The sequence below is a fragment of the Malaya genurostris genome, chromosome 3 (genome assembly GCF_030247185.1).
Source record: "Malaya genurostris strain Urasoe2022 chromosome 3, Malgen_1.1, whole genome shotgun sequence".
In the NCBI taxonomy this organism is placed as follows: domain Eukaryota; kingdom Metazoa; phylum Arthropoda; class Insecta; order Diptera; family Culicidae; genus Malaya; species Malaya genurostris.
This window is the reverse complement of record NC_080572.1, coordinates 159,606,670-159,622,974: the sequence shown is the minus strand read 5'-3', so window position 1 is coordinate 159,622,974 and position 16,305 is coordinate 159,606,670. Positions and strand designations below refer to the sequence as shown.

Below are 16,305 nucleotides of genomic sequence, written 5' to 3'. Positions count from 1 at the left end.
TCGATCTTGAAAAAGTACCATAGGGGGGACATGAAATGAAATTTCCGAAATCGAAAAATTTTTTTGATGCCAAAAGTCTTAAAATTGCATTTAGAGATTTAGTGTCATCTCAAAAAGTTTTTTTGCTGAAAAAATCGACTTTCTGGGACTTGATATTTTTTGTAAGTCGATTTGAAAAAAAAATTTTTTCGTGATGACAGTAAATCTCGACGTTTCATGCAATTCAATTGATGTAAAAAATGAGCTTAAATCAGTGTCACAAATTATTTAATAAAAAGATAAAAAATGTTTTCATGACACTGTTTTGAAGAAAGAGAAAGGCATTATCACACCACTAGGTGGATTAGGAAGGGTTTTTGCCTTTTTCATATAGAAAGGTTATGCAATCACTGTGAAAACCGTATATTGAACCTCAAATGTAAATAATTGATAAAAATAATGCATTTTTCACACTCATTTCAAATCAAAGACCGAGCCTAAAATTCAAATGAGATTAATATTTTTTTCTCAGCATAAAAAGTTATTAAAAAATCTGGAAACATGGCAACACTGTAACCGATAGGTAAACAGGCAGTTGGTAGTTGGACTCGGAAGGAAGAATAAGAAGCCAGCTGCCAGGTCTTGTCTCAGGGCATGGTCTCTAATTGAAATATTTCAACCTCACACTTGCATGCCGAAAATTCGATACATAGAACAACAGTGCTTCTACCTATGATAGTTGAATCTTTGTGTAAAGTGAATGTAAACAAAGAATGGCACTTTTTCACAAAAATAATATTAGTTAATTCTTTGTTTTATGTGATATTGTGTGTTTTAAAGAGCTAAAAAGTTGAACTTGGCGTTTTGAACTTAATTTGCGGTGTGTCTGGTATTGTGTTAGTAAAAAGCAAAATAAAACTTCTCTCCGCATAGGTAAGGGAATATTTGATGTTTTGTAATAAACCAATTATTCTTTGGTGATTTAGGGTGACAAACCAGTTCATTAGATGATGTAGATCATGAATCTGAAAAGCTATTCGGATTAGGTTAAACGAATCCTGGCAGTGCTTGTTATGCTGGCGAGATCAACAATAAAATAAAATTGTTGAGCCAAACGGTGTGTTATATTTCAAAATGCAAAAGACGATACCGACCAAATATATCGTTCCATTCCTTCCCTAAAACGTCAGATAAAACTACAAGGATCAGCCCCATGAGGTTGTTCGAGCTATTGATGTGGAACAAGGCAACCAAAATTACTATTGATTGATATTTTCAATCAAACAGTTCAACCAATCGCCATGCTTTTGAATGCACGATTGCACGGGAGTCTTCTTGGATTGGTCTACTACACGCGGCACCAACGTTAACTACTCGTGAGTGTAGTTCACAAACACTACACATACTAAATTTTGTTCCCCCAAGTAAGTATAAATATTGTTAAAGTGCAAATTCAGACGAGTGTTACTCGTTTTCTGTTCTCAGGTATGAACCGTACGACTCAACAAGTCATTATGAGGTTTTCTGATGTACCGAACACAAATTTGCTATCACTACTAAGGAGTTTAGTTCAATGCGTACCGCAAATTTAGTTACTTATTTATTGAATGTCTTCATCTTACAAAATAACGAACTCATGAATATAAAATGTTCCACAGTGCCAGATGTCCTAAAATATGATGTTATTAGTTCGTAATATTTATATACTACTTTATATATAGCTGATTTTCAGTAGATTTAACCCACTTCTGACTCAAATCTGTAACAAATCAAACGTTTATTTTTTGTGATATCAAAACATACGAATATTCAAAAAACAAACCTCAATAAATGATTCAAAACAGCTAACACATATTTGCTTTTTTCTTGACTGGCCTAGCATGTACATAAAAATGCCCAAGCAACGAGCCTACCTCTAGTGCAATTTTTCATTGTATTCGGCTCGGCACTTGGAGAGAATGACTGTAGACAAGTCGAATATACGCCAAATCCGAAGGCCTAATCTGCTTCAACTATCAGAATGGTCTCAACCTCGAATACCTTTTGCCTTTTACTTCTAAACCGCTTCCTTCGGCTGCGTAGCTGAAAACATCCACACACTACACGTATCACTTTTTGACGGTTTCTAGTAATGAACAAAAAATGCATTATTTTCATATTTAAAGAAAACACTTCGATGAAAAAATTACATCACAAGTAGAAAACATGCAGTTCTAAAGCAATTTGAACAATTTTTAAGTATGACAGATTTTCATTCATAAATGTAGTTCCGAAACTTTGTTTACTTTACTTCAGATACCAACACCTGTTTTAAACACTGGAAAAAATGGCATCGTTCATAGCGATTATGTTATATTTTTTGACTGAATTAGAATCTTCAAAGATTTTAAGAAACACTTGTACTTACCATTTCAAACAGCAAAGCGAAAATCGTTGAAAACGGTACGTTTGAAATAAGCACTTTTTGCTTCTTCTTGTTTACTTTCACTTCACACACATAAGCTGTCAAACTCAATTTCGTAGACACGAACAAAAGGTAAAAAAATTAAAAACAAATTTCGTTTAAGCACCAGTTATTGAGCCATTATTTTGATTTTAAATTTGATCATGTTGTACATACTTATATTCCAGTGAGTAAGTAGAATTTTGAACACTGATAACATCATGCCGATAAATAAAATTTTCAAACCGATGTACGGGCTGTGTAAATTATTAATCATTTGTGTTTGTATGGCACTCAATGTATGCACGAAAGACAAATACTTGTATGGATCGAATTTACACGCTCAGGCAAAAAGTCGATCCATGGATTGATAAGTATTCACGCACTGCTTGTAGTAGTATAATAAAGCAGTAGTATATAAATGCTAATGCTTATTGACTTCAACTTCAGTAGAGTATTAATTTTTGATGATTTTAGTGCCTGGTTGTAATTTGCTGTTGCTGCTCACTGCATTTATCCTGACAATACTGAAATCAGCTAATTCAAATAAAATGGCTAATACAGTAGATGAGTTGTTCGTTCGCAAAACCAACGATTTCGCTTTAGAGCTCTATAAGGTAAGTTATGGGCTCTGGTAACAAACGCAAAAATACCACCCATGAGTCATTGTTTTATCAGTGCCGTCATCGGTAAATTGTTCATAGGTTCTTTGTAACGTATGCAATATCTTATTTTCCAGCAAATTATTTCCAGCACGGAGAAAAATGTTGTAATTTCACCGTTTTCTATTAGTACCTGTTTGTCTTTTGCTGCTATGGGGGCAACCGGCTTAACTGCAGAAGAAATGTTCTCAGTGTTGAAATACGGAAACGCCTCTGAAAAAAGTAAAATTGCTAAAAATTATGGCAATGTACTTGAAAAATTAGAGTCTAACGATAGTCTTAAGATCGCCAACAAAATGTACATTATGGACAACTATTCATTGAAACGAAACTTCCACGATATCGCCGCCAAAAACTTTCGATCAAATGCGGAACATATTAATTTCGCGGACAACACCCAAGCCGCAAAAACAATTAATTCTTGGGTCGAGATAAAAACCAAAGAAAAAATCAAGGATTTAATTTCTCCAGATATCCTAGACGATAATACCCGTATGGTGTTAGTGAATGCTATTCATTTCAAAGGCACATGGGTACATCAGTTTGATCCAGCTGCGACAACACCAATGCCATTCTGGATTAGTGCTACAGAATCAGTCGACGTGCCAATGATGCAAACTAAAAAGCATTTTAAACACGGTGTTTTTGAAGATCTCGGCTTTGCTGCTTTGGAACTTTCTTACAATGACAGTGACGTCAGTATGCTAATTTTACTTCCGAACGAAAGAGATGGTTTGTCCATACTGGAACATAATCTGCTCGGCTTAGATATATTCGAAATTCAGAAAAAAATGTACAATCAAGAGGTAAACGTATTTTTGCCGAAGTTTAAAATTGAGTTCGACATCGATCTTAAAAATACGCTGGAGAAGGTACTGGTGTAAATTTTGTCTTTGTTTGTAAATTTTTATAACGTGCCTATTTATAGCTCGGAATGTGTACAATGTTTACAGACCAAGCTGACTTCAGTGATCTTCTGGACCAATCAGAACCGCTTAAAGTTTCAAATGTAGTGCACAAAGCGTTTATTGAAGTCAATGAAGAGGGAGCAGAAGCCGCTGCTGCTACCGGTAAGATTCCTTCTATTTACACATGTTATGCTATTTCATGCAATCGTATATATTTTCCATCAAATTGCATAACTTATGATGTTCATGTGAATTTAGTATTTAGAATCATTTCATAACCTAGCTTATTCTGTTTGTGATTTGTAGCAACCGCAATGCGCGTTAAAAGATCATGTCGGCTAACTACGTCCTTCAATGTAAATCGCCCATTCGTCTATATACTTCAGTCAAAAACACAAATCGTATTCATTGGCAAAATGATTCGCTCCATTCGAACAGTATCCAACAGACACGAAGAATTATAACTACCAATTGTTAATTTTGTACTAAGTTCAGAGAATACATTCTTCATTATGACACAAAAGTGAATCTTCACTGGAGCTAGCATTTTGATGCCTTTGTTAATTTCAAAATATTTTACTATCTAATCTTCCTAAGCCCATACGATTATAATTTGTTATCAAAACTTCTATTGATAATGCTATCCGATGTCTAATGCTATCTACAGATACTATAGTATATTTATATAATTTCATGAGGGCCATTTTTTGTTTCTAAAATTTTTCTGAATATTTTCCCTATAATTTTCAGGCATGATCATGCAGATGAGGTGTTTGATAGTCACCCCTTACTTTACCGCAGATCACCCGTTTCTGTACATTCTGAAGCAAGGTGAACAGATATACTTCATTGGGCGTATGAGTCAGGTTTAGGAAAATTATCTTGGATTCTTTAGCCATAGACGAACAAATTAAATGTCAAAATAAACATTAATAAATATTCGTTGATATTTCAAAAAAGAATATGAATCACGCATTATCATTGAAATCTCACACGAACGTGAAATGCGAGGCAATCGTGAAATATTTCAGAAAGTGTCAGTGCTAGAGCTACCGCATTCACAACTTTTTTTCTTATTTTACTATACAGATTCTATCAAAATTCACGAATTCAGATTTTTATGTATATTTCATCAAAATCGCAGATATTCAAAACGTTTCTCACAGATTTTTACAGATTATGATCGAGAATATACATCACAGATTTTTCAAGTAGAAACTCTGATCAGCAACGTAGATATTCCCACACTGATATAAATTTGTCTTTAAACATTGTATAAAATATATTTCTATACCGTTTTCACTTTGGACTTTTGATGTACAATCAGACCCGTGCGTATGGGGGGGCAAGGTTTGGGGGTTTTCAACTCCCCTCCCCCCCCCCCCCCCCCCCCCCATCCATGCAAGATTTTTCAACTGTAAGTTCCATGAACAATAGAGTGCTTTTTATATAAAAGTGTAAATAATTTGAATTTCTTTCCCTTGAACTCTCCCTTGAACCCTCTCGCGAACCCCTCTTGATGAATTCCTGCGCACGGGCCTGTGTACAATAATATACTCAGCTTAGAGTCTATACATGGAATGATTTTAAATCATTTTTTTCCGAAATAAATCACTTTGAAGCAATTTGCATTAAAAAAATTCATCAATATTTGACAATTTTCAACTAAATTATCAACAACAGATCATTCGGCAAATGAATTAATTACAGAACGTTTGTTGTTCAAAATTGCGGTGACCTGTTTAAATATAATAACCAGTTTAATAAATGTATAATTAGGATTATTAAACCAAATTTAACATATCTCTCATTCATGATTACCCGGCTTGGAAATTCAATGCATAGGGCACTGGTTTTAAAAGCCAGTTGTCTGATGTTCTAGTCCCGACCTGGAAGGATTCTTAGTAGGACTACTCATTTATCATATTACCTTAGCCGCTTTCTTCACAAGTTCGTTGAATTCTAGGAATTTACTTTACTTTTCTTATTTTTCTCACATTGTACGTTATAATCAGTCACGTACCCAGAGGGGGGGCCCGAGGGGCCCTGGCCCTTCCCGAAATCAAAACCATATAATTATTTAGAAGGTCTCAGACATGTGTTACAGAAATAACAAGACAGTAAACGTAATGTAATGTAATACAATATCAGTTCAAGTTGGAATGCTTCAAGTGTATGCTCGTTAAAGGAACACCGAGAATTAGGTACTTAAGAAATCTTCAGTAACATTATTGTTTAATCTTTGGGCCCCTCCCGAAATGAAATCCTGGGTACGGGCCTGGTTATAATGTAAATTTTTTAGCTTGTTGAGCTCTGAATACCTACGTACACCACCACAATATATTCATTTTCATTTTTTTCATGTCAGTTTTTGTAATTCCGCGCATCTAAGGGCACATTAACGTTTACCTAATTTCATAAAAAAAAAGTTTAGCTCATCCCTAACTAACTATATTTTAATGACATTCGATATCAACCAAAATTATTAATCATAACTATAAGATTATTAATATTATTTTGTCTTTACTTTACACACGATTACAGGAATTATAGCGATTGCTATGTGCTACATAGAACCGATAGTTTATTCCATTGACCGACCTTTTTTTTTCACCTTAATTAATAAGCAAGTCAATCTAGTCATTTTCAGTGGACATATTTTGAGTCCAAGGTATTAGACACAGACGTAATAAAATAAAAATATCTCCAAAACATCAATCAACAATAATGTGATATAAAGCCGAAAGACCCATCATTTTCAAGCATCTTTCTATTTTATAATTATCCGAAAGTTATCAAGCAAGGTTGTATTTTGTTGCGATAAAAATATGCAGGGTACATTGAAGGAATACTTCCTTAATGGCGATGATGGTTCTCTCGCCTCATTCCCTAACAATGGCATGAGCAGAACGAGTTATCTATAAGGTAATGCCTAGTGTAGTTCATTCCTTCAAACATCAGCAGTGATAGAATAACGAAACGGTGGATGATAAAAACCAAGCCAAATTGACATCGGTCGAACTTGATCAATTTATGAAATCTATTTAACAAATTTTCACCCATATTTTTTTTACGTTCGTATCGACCATACGACGAACGGATACTTTCGAACGAATACAAATAAACCATTCTTGTTTTCACTCGAATGAATTCGAAAGCTACTCGTTTGCCACAAAATATTTAAGTATCAGTAAACTTCAGTAAATATTAAGCCACGATGAAATCTTGTGATTAATCATATGCGAAACGCTATAATGTATGCCAGTTTGGTTTCGAACAACACGTGTATTCGAACATCATTCGTTTACAAACGAAAAAACGAATTTCCGTGGTTTGGATTCGTCAATTTAATGTTGCGAATCAATCGTTCGAATACATTGAAAACAGTTTAACCGATTTCCAACAAATTTCTTTTCGAATGAAAAGGTGATTTGCAATCAAATGATAAATTTGTTAATATTATTTATTAACGTTTTGAGAGCATAGCAGTCATACTGAAATTCTTGTTTTTTTTTCTGCCGAGTCTATTGGGTACTTTATGGAAAACATGCCATGAGTAAACATGCTTTATTTTATATTATGTGCATGATTTTACCAATGTAATAAATATGTAGACTATCGAAAACAAGACAAAATTGCAAGAAAAAATTTTCGCAGATATTACTGATCGGACTGCTATATTCAATGCTTTTTTATTTGCACGAAGTTTAATTTCTCAGCGGCAAAGTTTGTAAAAATTATAATAAATCAATGAAAAATCTCTTTTAAGATCGTTAATTATCATTCTCATTTCTGATATTGACCCACTTTACGAAAACTGAGCATGGTGTTGTATCTGTCTATAATCTGTGACAAGTTGTGTATCTGTATGGGGACACTAAGGTCGAGCTGGAAGCGAGGATTATTAATTAAAATCTGGAAAGCAAGTCCAACGTGCGTTTTTATTTTTTCCCAAATTGCCACAAAGGCGACAAGAACGCGATAGAATTCAGTTGTTTTTTTTCTATTGTTCTGCAGATTGAGATCCCACTGTTATGGTAAGTAGTTTAAAGTTCGTAGAATCTTTGAGGAAAATATATTTTCGCAGAGAAACGGCGTAGCTACCGCACAGAGAAGCGGCGAGAACTAAAACAATTTAAATAAAATTCTGCATCTGATCGGAATTTTGTTGTGTAGTGAATATAGTCAAACAGAGCTATTAATGCAGGAAAATAAATCTTAGACAAGAACAGGATTTCGACTAGTTACTTTGCTACTTTACTTTAATGGTGCACATCCTGTTTTCGGAACATGACCGAACAAATTGTAGTTTTCCAGGATACTCGATTTTGAGCCGTCGTTCTCCAGTCACTTTGTACTCCCGTTGCGCGTATATCCTCTTCGATTGCGCACAGCTAGCGAGTTCAATATCTACCTCGCAGTCGACGACCTCTCCTAGATTCTCTTCTGAGCATCACGTAGGCCATTCTCTCTTCCGACGTTCTTGCTACATGCCCAGCCCACTGTAGTCTCCGTGCTTTATAAGCCTTCCAATGTTCGCATCTTCGTATACTTGGTACAGCTCATGATTCATGCTTCTGCGCTATTCTCCATTCTCTTCTTTGCAGTCGAGTATTGTACGCATGTCTGTTTCCTTTAACGACAATGCTTTGTGGCCGTAATAGACAACAGGTAATATCAACGACTTGTATAGAGCAAGTTTTGTGCATGATTGGAAGCTACGCGACTTCAGCTTGTTACGGAGCCCGATTATCGCATGTCTCTAATGCTCCAAGATATAGGAACTCGTCAACAACCTCGTTTAGTACCCCATGAATCTCCGCCTCGGATCCAACACCGCTTGAACTCACTACGATATTAAGCACTGTTCGGAACATTTTCCCGTACAGCAGCAGATATTTTGTTCTCTTCCTCAGAACGCGTTCTGATTGGCTGGTGTTGACATGGGTCAAATGAGACAGGTTTTTCAATAGTGTACTATTGAAATACTTCAATGCTGTTGCTATACACGTTTAAGTCGAAAAATTTTGATTCTATTGGTAGTTAGATTATATAAATCCTTTCACAGATCACTGAGCTATGAATTTTAAAATACGAGAAACGCAAACGCGTTTTACGAGTTATCCTCTTTGATACTCGTTTATACCATTTACTCGTTTATTTAACATTTAAGAAAAGTTTAATTTTAAATTATTAGATATTGTGTCACACAACTGAAAATTTTATCATAAAATTGTGATCATATTTCCGATGGCATGTTGAAAAAATTATGTTGATTAGTTAGATACAACAAGAGATATTCACGATCAAAAACTTATCACTCTCTCAGAGGGTACATTTTGAAAAGGCGCCCCATAGTATAGTAAGTCGTATTCACGACAAAAAAGATTCCTGTGTAAAAATAAATAAGTCAAATTTTAAACCAATTGACAAGTTTGTCAAATTCACAAAACAATCCAGGAGCTAGCACAAAAATTCCAGAGTTCTATACGAGACACGACCGATCATAATGACATAAAAAAAATGCAATTTTAAAACTCTTTCATCAACAGATTAAATTTTCAAGAAAGCGAGAACCAGCACAACTACAGCTTCAACTAGGGAGTGAAAACATAGCTCAGGTCTTCACATTCAAATATCTCGGGGTCTGGTTCAACTCCAAAGGCACCTAGGGATGTCACATTAGGTATCTGAAACAAAAATGCCAGCAGAGAATCAATTTTCTTCGCACAATAACCGGAACTTGGTGGGGTGCCCACCCAGGAGACCTGATCAGGCTGTACGAAACAACGATATTGTCCGTAATGGAATATGGATGCTTCTGCTTCCGATCCGCCGCGAACACCCATATCATTAAACTGGAAAGAATTCAGTATCGTTGTTTGCGTATTGCCTTAGGTAGCATGCAATCCACTCATACGATGAGTCTCGATGTGCTCGCAAGCGTCTTACCGTTGAAAAACCGGTTCGATTGCTAATCCGATGCGATATCTTGAATCCTATGGTGATTGAAAACTTCGGAAGGCTTGTCGTGCTCAATTCTCAGACCCGTTTTATGTCCTTGTATTTTGATTACATGGCTCAGAATATTAATCCTTCTTCGTTTGTTTCCAACCGTACACATTTTTTGGATACTTCTGATCCATGAGAGAAGAGATTCGTGGAATTTCGGAACAGGTACGCCCTCGAGTGGCCCCTAATATATTTTATAATAAATTTAGAACAGTCAACTGTGAAAAGGTGTTTTACACTGATGGATCAAACATCAACAGGTCCACAGGCTTCGGCATCTTCAATCAGAACATCACCGCTTCTTACAAACTCAATGGTCCGGCTTCAGTTTACGTCGCAGAATTAGCTGCTATTCAGTACACCCTCGAGATCATTGAAACCTTGCCCAAAGACCATTACTTCATTGTCACGAACAGTCTAAGCTCAATAGATGCTCTCCGGGAAATGAAGCCAGGAAAGTATCCCCTATATTTCCTGGGGAAAATACGGGAACAGTTGCGAACTTTATCTGAACGGTCTTATTCAATATCGTTAGTCTGGGTCCCTTCGCATTGTTCCATTCCGGGCAATGAAAAGGCAGACTCATTGGTTATGGTGGGCGCATTAGTAGGTGATATTTATGAAATACCAATCTGCTTCAATGAATTTTTCAGTATCTCACGTCAGAAAACTCTCGAAAGTTGGCAAACTTCATGGAGCAATGGCGAACTGGGACGATGGCTACATTCCATTATCCCTAGGGTATCGATGAAACCTTGGTTCAGATGGAAGAACGTGAGTCGCGATTTCATTCGTGAGATGTCGCGGCTCATGTCAAATCACTACACTTTCATCTCCGGCGTGTTGCACCTGTGGCGACGGTTATCAGGACATCGAGCATGTCGTGTGGTCGTGCGTAGAGTTACGCGACGCCAGGTCGAAGCTACTGGAATCCCTTAGGGTTCGAGGTAGACCGCCTGAGATTCCGGTTCGGGATGTGTTGGCAAGTCGGGATAATTCATATATGCTTTTCATATACCAGTATCTTAAACACATTGATATACAAGTGTAATGTGTTATTCCTCGCTCAGAAAGTACAATCTCCACCTACAGGTTCGACACTAACATCCGCCCGATTCTCTCGATCCCCGTCCCTGTCCACCATCTTCATTGGAACTAACAAGATCTATTTTTTGTCACTAACTTTTTCGTTCCCCCTTTCCTGTCTCTTCACCATCTCGATGGCAACTAATTAGATCTCTGTCGTTTTCAGACATTTTGTTCCCACATCCCCCTTTTTACCACGTTTTCCACAATATTTACTTCTCTTCCATTCTTTTCGGCAATATCATCATCACCGCCCACGGAGGACCGCTCCAGTCGAAAACCGGCATGCGGGCCACCCGCCGGGCCTTCGTAGCCTGGGGGTGTTACCCGCGGACCCACACGGACCGAAGGATGCGGCTAGCATAGATATTTATCAACGCCATCTGGAAGACTCATGCAACACTCAATTCATCGACCACTGCCGATCGCCAGCTGAAAGCTGGATTTACGAGAAACCGAGATGACATAGTCTAATGATACTATTCTAGTTTTAAGTTAGTCGTTAATTAAGATTAGAAAATACCCTTGGCATTTTAGAGCTTAAGCAGTGTGCCTAAAATTATATTACATTATTGAATAAAAAATAGACAGATTAAAATTTGAAAAATAGGCAAATAATTGTAAAACACTAAGTTCACTAACATATGATTGTCAACTGCGTTTAAGAAGTATTTGAATTAATACTTTTTTGTGAACTTCGGCTTCCGCTCGTAAATAAAGATTTCTGTTCACGACCAGTGCAATCGCAACCTTATCTAAGGTTCATCGAGAAATAATTTAATTCCATCTTAAAACCACTTAGAAGCGTTCAAAATTACGATAATTCTGAGAGTACTTTATAAGTAGAGCGTTTGCTACAACCGATAGAGTTACCACCTCCACCTAGATCTACTTGCCAGGCTGCCGGACCGCACGCATGTTTTTAAAGCGTTAGTTTTACTAGTAACAATCCAAAAAATATTATGTAAGTCAATTCGAGTTTCCGTGTGGATCATTAAGACGTCAGACGGTTAGAAACGTCAACAGTTTCATTGATGCTCAGTTTCAGTTTTCTTCAACTCATCCAACAATACCGAGCAATTCGACCGTCCCACGACAAAAGGGCCTAACTGCAAATGACAGTTTCTCTTTGTTTACTTTTTCTTTCACGATTTACTGATCTGATTTTATATTTGACGCTTTACTCTTCACAAAACATTCAAGGTAAAACTACAAGCTTTCGATTCATATTGGTAACTTTAGAGAATTTGCAATAATGGTTCCGTAATAATCAAAAGAGAAAGTAAACAAAGAGAGGCTCTCATTTGCAGTTAGGCCCTTTTGTCGTGGGACGGTCGAATTGTTTTTTTTTTTTTTTTGCTTGCCGGGCGAGAGAAGTTGACATGGTGGTAACCCTAGCAACCCAATCGCTCACCGATGAATCAACTGCACACAAACGAACACATGTTTGGCATACAGCGCCGCACTGCATACATGTTAAATGTGGCAAATCCACCAACAAATTGCCGAGATACAAGCGCTTCAAATTAAGTGAAAAAAATCTATTGCCAAAAGTTCTGAATTGGCCTGCTAGTTACCGTAGAATCAACAGATTTAATATACTCAAGCAAACACGGTGTGCAACAGATTGAAAAAAATGTTACACCACAAAAAGTAAGCATCCAGCAAGCGACAAGCTGTTTGCTTTGTTTGCCGCAGGCTGACGATTAAAGTTAAAATTGTAAGATGGCATATAATAATAGATTCCCTTTTGTGCGAACGTTCATGCGATGCAGAAGGGAACGATACTTTTTTCTTGCATGACGTAAATACCCCCTATACCGAACGAAGCAGACTGCTTCTATATTAAATTCTAGGTGCAGATCAACGAACGAAACCGTCGGCCGTGCACGAAAAATCAATAGGATGACATAGTTTGCCCTGCTGTAATTAATTAGTGAAAACATAGGTCGATTCTAACCAATTTTTCAATAGGATGCCTCCAACAGTATTACTGAAATTTTCAGAAATTGTAGAATGGACTTTCGCAGCATTCAATATTTCTCTCTAAAGATCCTCATAACGGCATTCCTTCCAACAGCTAGAACTTTTTTGTCGTGAATACAACTTACTTTACTATGGGGAGCCTTTTCAAAATTTACCCTGTACAAGAATGGGCAGAACTTTATCGCGATTATCTCTTGATGTACTTAACCCAGCAACATTTTTTTTCTCTACAAGCTATTAAAAATATGATCAGGAATTTGTGATTAAATTTTCAACAGCGTGATAAAATACAACCATAAATAAATGAAAAACAAAGTTTTTGGAAATAATGAGGAAAATCCATCACTACTGATATTATACTGAACGAGTATAAAAGGTAAACTTGGATTAAAAATCGTTCATTTCTTCTAGTACTTCAGACGGAACTGGACTGGATGTCGAGGAGAGGTTCTCTCACCAACCAGGCCTTATGCACGAGCGCTCTTTATTTTGAGCTGAGACAAATTTATTCTCATTCTCATAAGACAACCACGCGCATGCGACGTGCTTATGCCGCTCTCAAGAGAACTCTTTGGTACATTTACTTACCGCACCAGAAACTGATGCACGCTTCGTTGTATAATCTCATCGCATTCTGCCAAGAACGAGACTCAAGCGCCCTTGTCGCATGACATAGCGCGGCGCACTCGTTTCATGCGATCTACGAGCGGTTTGTGCGTCATTTCCATCCTCTTCCTTTCTTCCTTACACTTAGTTGGAAATAAATAAATGCTAGCGAAGAAAGCTGTGCACATTTGGCGCAGTTCGTAGCGAGAGATATGTTCAAATCGAAGATACTGTATTCGGTATTCGTTAGTGTGATTCTGAAATGCTAAATAATGAATCAATCAATTTTCCAATGAGAAGAGCCACATGTCGTACTTTTTATGCGACTGTATAGTAAATTATGAACATTAGATGATTACAAATTTCAGTATATGTATGTATTTACTTAGTTTGAAAAACCCGATTAAGTATTCTTGAAACAAATAATCTTTCCATGTCAGAACTCAAACATATTATGATCATACATTTGCTGTTACATATTTAGACTGATTTTCACAATCGCTTTAAGTGTTTTAATAAAGCCAATACCCTAAACAGTCGAACAAGAAAATGAATCGTAATTATGAATAGTTATACCTACAAATTGTGATAAACTCTTCCAAAACTAAACTTTCGTTGCTATTCTGCTTTGTTACCAACTTTATAGGGGAGAGAAAATGAAAGCTTTGTAAAAATTCTACGGTCTCAATAACATTGTCATTTCTCGTCCCCTGTATTTCTATTAATCGAATAGGGGAATATAATATATTAAGTTTTCTTTGTGATCGTGACAAATATCGTGATCTTTTTGCATTTTTGAACATAATTACCGAATCATCAAAATGTTATTCGAAATTTTTGCAATGTACATAATGTACTTCACTTTATTATGAAACACGTGCAAGGTTCTTCTAGTATCAGCATTCATAAAAATCTGTTTCGCTATTCTTGAGAAACGTATAAAAGTTAAAATTGGAAGACATTAGATTTTATGGATAAGATTAAAATATTTTACGTACTGACAAAGCTTTACTCTATGAGTTGCGTTAAATCAGTTATCAGTTAATTCCTTTTTTTGTTTTTAATATGGAGGTTTTAACCTTAAGGTCATTCAACCCTTTGGGCCAGAAAAAGATTCTGACCCTATGTGCGGAGTTGGGAATCGACCCAAGCTGGCTGCGTGAACATAATTCTATATATAATGTTATGTTATGACAAAAATAGTAATATAAGAAAGAAACTATTTAACTTTTGGGTGCATCGAATTTTTTTCATATGAAAAAAAATGGTTTTTTGTTGACTTTGATATAAAGAGGTATCGTTGCATTCATTTGTAAATTCAAATCTGCTACTCTGATTCAATTGTATTAAAAATGCTCAAAAGTTTCTACAGACTGCATCATAACGTTATAATAAGAATTATTCATATTGGACAATTGTACCAATATTAATCTTGTCTAGTCACCACAACATTTTGCTTATCAACAGATTAATGTTCAATGATTTCCAATATCTTAGCCTCGCATTTTATAGTTTTTTCACATAACCGCTGATATCATATAATATTCTAATTTATTTGATATCCGATGAAATGACGTGCCATATCACTTGACATTCCACACAATTTAATGTAAACGCATAGCACCATTTCAGCATATACATTGCAACCATAATTTGAGTCAATGCCTTGAGCTGCAATAAAAAATATTGTTCTTAGGAAGGATGCATTAATAATGTTATTTCCAAAATTCATATCGTAATCAATTTATTAAGATTATTTTATTTTGAAACCGATCGCCAACTCAGCCCAACAACTTGTACCGTGCGACACAAGTCGCACGAACCGCTCTAGGCACGAAAAAAATATAACAGCAAATTTTACTGTGGCCCACATCGCCCACACGCTGCGCTCATTAAAAATCTCGTGCGCTGTCTCGTGAGACCAAAGCGCACGAGTCGCGCGCAGAAGAAAATGCGATGCTCTGAAATTTCAAGTAGCACATCCCGTTTCTATGTGCTCGTTACGCGTCTCGTACACGCTTTTGGTTTGCTCTTTTAGTCGGCGCTCACGCTCACAGGATATACAAGGTGAGATGAAAAAACTGCAACCAACTTCAGACTGCTGTCATTTCTAAACCGCTCGTCCCACAGCTGTCAGATTTATTCTAGTGACAGCTCATTATATTATTTACAAGCGCACAAAAGCATTTAGGTGGGAATTTTTCAGAAAAAAAGTTATTTGTGATGGAATTCAAGTGTGATAGTGTGATTGCTTTGCATTTGGCTGGAAAACCACAAGTGGCTATCGTTAGAGCCCTCCAGCATTTAAAAGTGAATAAATCTTTTGTGTCTCGTACCATCGCTCGTTACCGTGATACTGGTAGCGTAGCCCGACGTCAAGGAAGTGGACGAAAAAAAACAGCAACATCGGCAGAAATGGTTCGAAAAGTGAAGAAGCGAATTGAACGAAATCCGCGTCGCAGTGGCCGAAAAATGGCTCGTGAGCTGAACATATCGCAATATGCCATTCGGCAAATATTGAAAAATGAGCTTGGACTAAAGCCATTGAAGTTCCAAAAAGTGCAAGATCTTACTGATGCGCAAAAAAAAGTTAGACTCGAAAAAGCTAAAGAGTTGCTTCGCT

The 16,305-nt window shown here is 36.5% G+C and overlaps 1 protein-coding gene and 2 long non-coding RNA genes across 12 annotated transcripts; 2 read left to right on the top strand and 1 right to left on the bottom strand.

Annotated features, from left to right (window-relative positions):
- The first annotated feature begins 577 nt into the window (after window positions 1–577).
- On the top strand, window positions 578–1,606 carry LOC131439401 (uncharacterized). Of its 2 annotated transcripts, XR_009231116.1 has the most exons (4): window positions 578–912; window positions 966–1,096; window positions 1,170–1,403; window positions 1,465–1,606. It is a non-coding gene; the product is annotated as an uncharacterized LOC131439401 (long non-coding RNA). The 2 variants fall into 2 exon arrangements; XR_009231115.1 differs by having other exon boundaries at window positions 966–1,403.
- On the bottom strand, window positions 1,607–2,712 carry LOC131439402 (uncharacterized). 2 transcript variants are annotated; one of them, XR_009231118.1, is made up of 4 exons: window positions 2,600–2,712; window positions 2,387–2,489; window positions 1,802–2,104; window positions 1,607–1,738 (listed from the first exon to the last, which is right to left on the bottom strand). It is a non-coding gene; the product is annotated as an uncharacterized LOC131439402 (long non-coding RNA). The 2 variants fall into 2 exon arrangements; XR_009231117.1 differs by having other exon boundaries at window positions 2,387–2,706.
- LOC131439399 (serine protease inhibitor 42Dd-like) lies at window positions 2,489–6,706 on the top strand. Of its 8 annotated transcripts, none has more exons than XM_058610355.1 (5): window positions 2,499–2,613; window positions 2,900–3,039; window positions 3,162–3,956; window positions 4,013–4,154; window positions 4,299–4,526. In XM_058610355.1, coding segments are annotated over exons 1-5 (1,236 nt in total). In that variant the 5' UTR covers window positions 2,499–2,612; the 3' UTR covers window positions 4,457–4,526. The 8 variants fall into 8 exon arrangements, with proteins under 8 accessions (XP_058466344.1, XP_058466338.1, XP_058466340.1 ...); XM_058610357.1 differs by having other exon boundaries at window positions 2,592–2,609; XM_058610360.1 differs by lacking the exon at window positions 2,499–2,613 and adding an exon at window positions 2,655–2,672.
- The last annotated feature ends 9,599 nt before the right edge of the window (window positions 6,707–16,305 follow it).

Bases quoted from the DNA above. Each gene is read 5' to 3' on its own strand.
- LOC131439399 (XM_058610353.1), top strand. From the start codon at position 2,890: ATGATTTTAGTGCCTGGTTGTAATTTGCTGTTGCTGCTCACTGCATTT. The intron at 3,040-3,161 runs GTAAGTTATGGG...CTTATTTTCCAG, and splicing joins TCGCTTTAGAGCTCTATAAG to CAAATTATTTCCAGCACGGA. The intron at 3,957-4,012 runs GTACTGGTGTAA...GCCTATTTATAG, and splicing joins TTAAAAATACGCTGGAGAAG to CTCGGAATGTGTACAATGTT.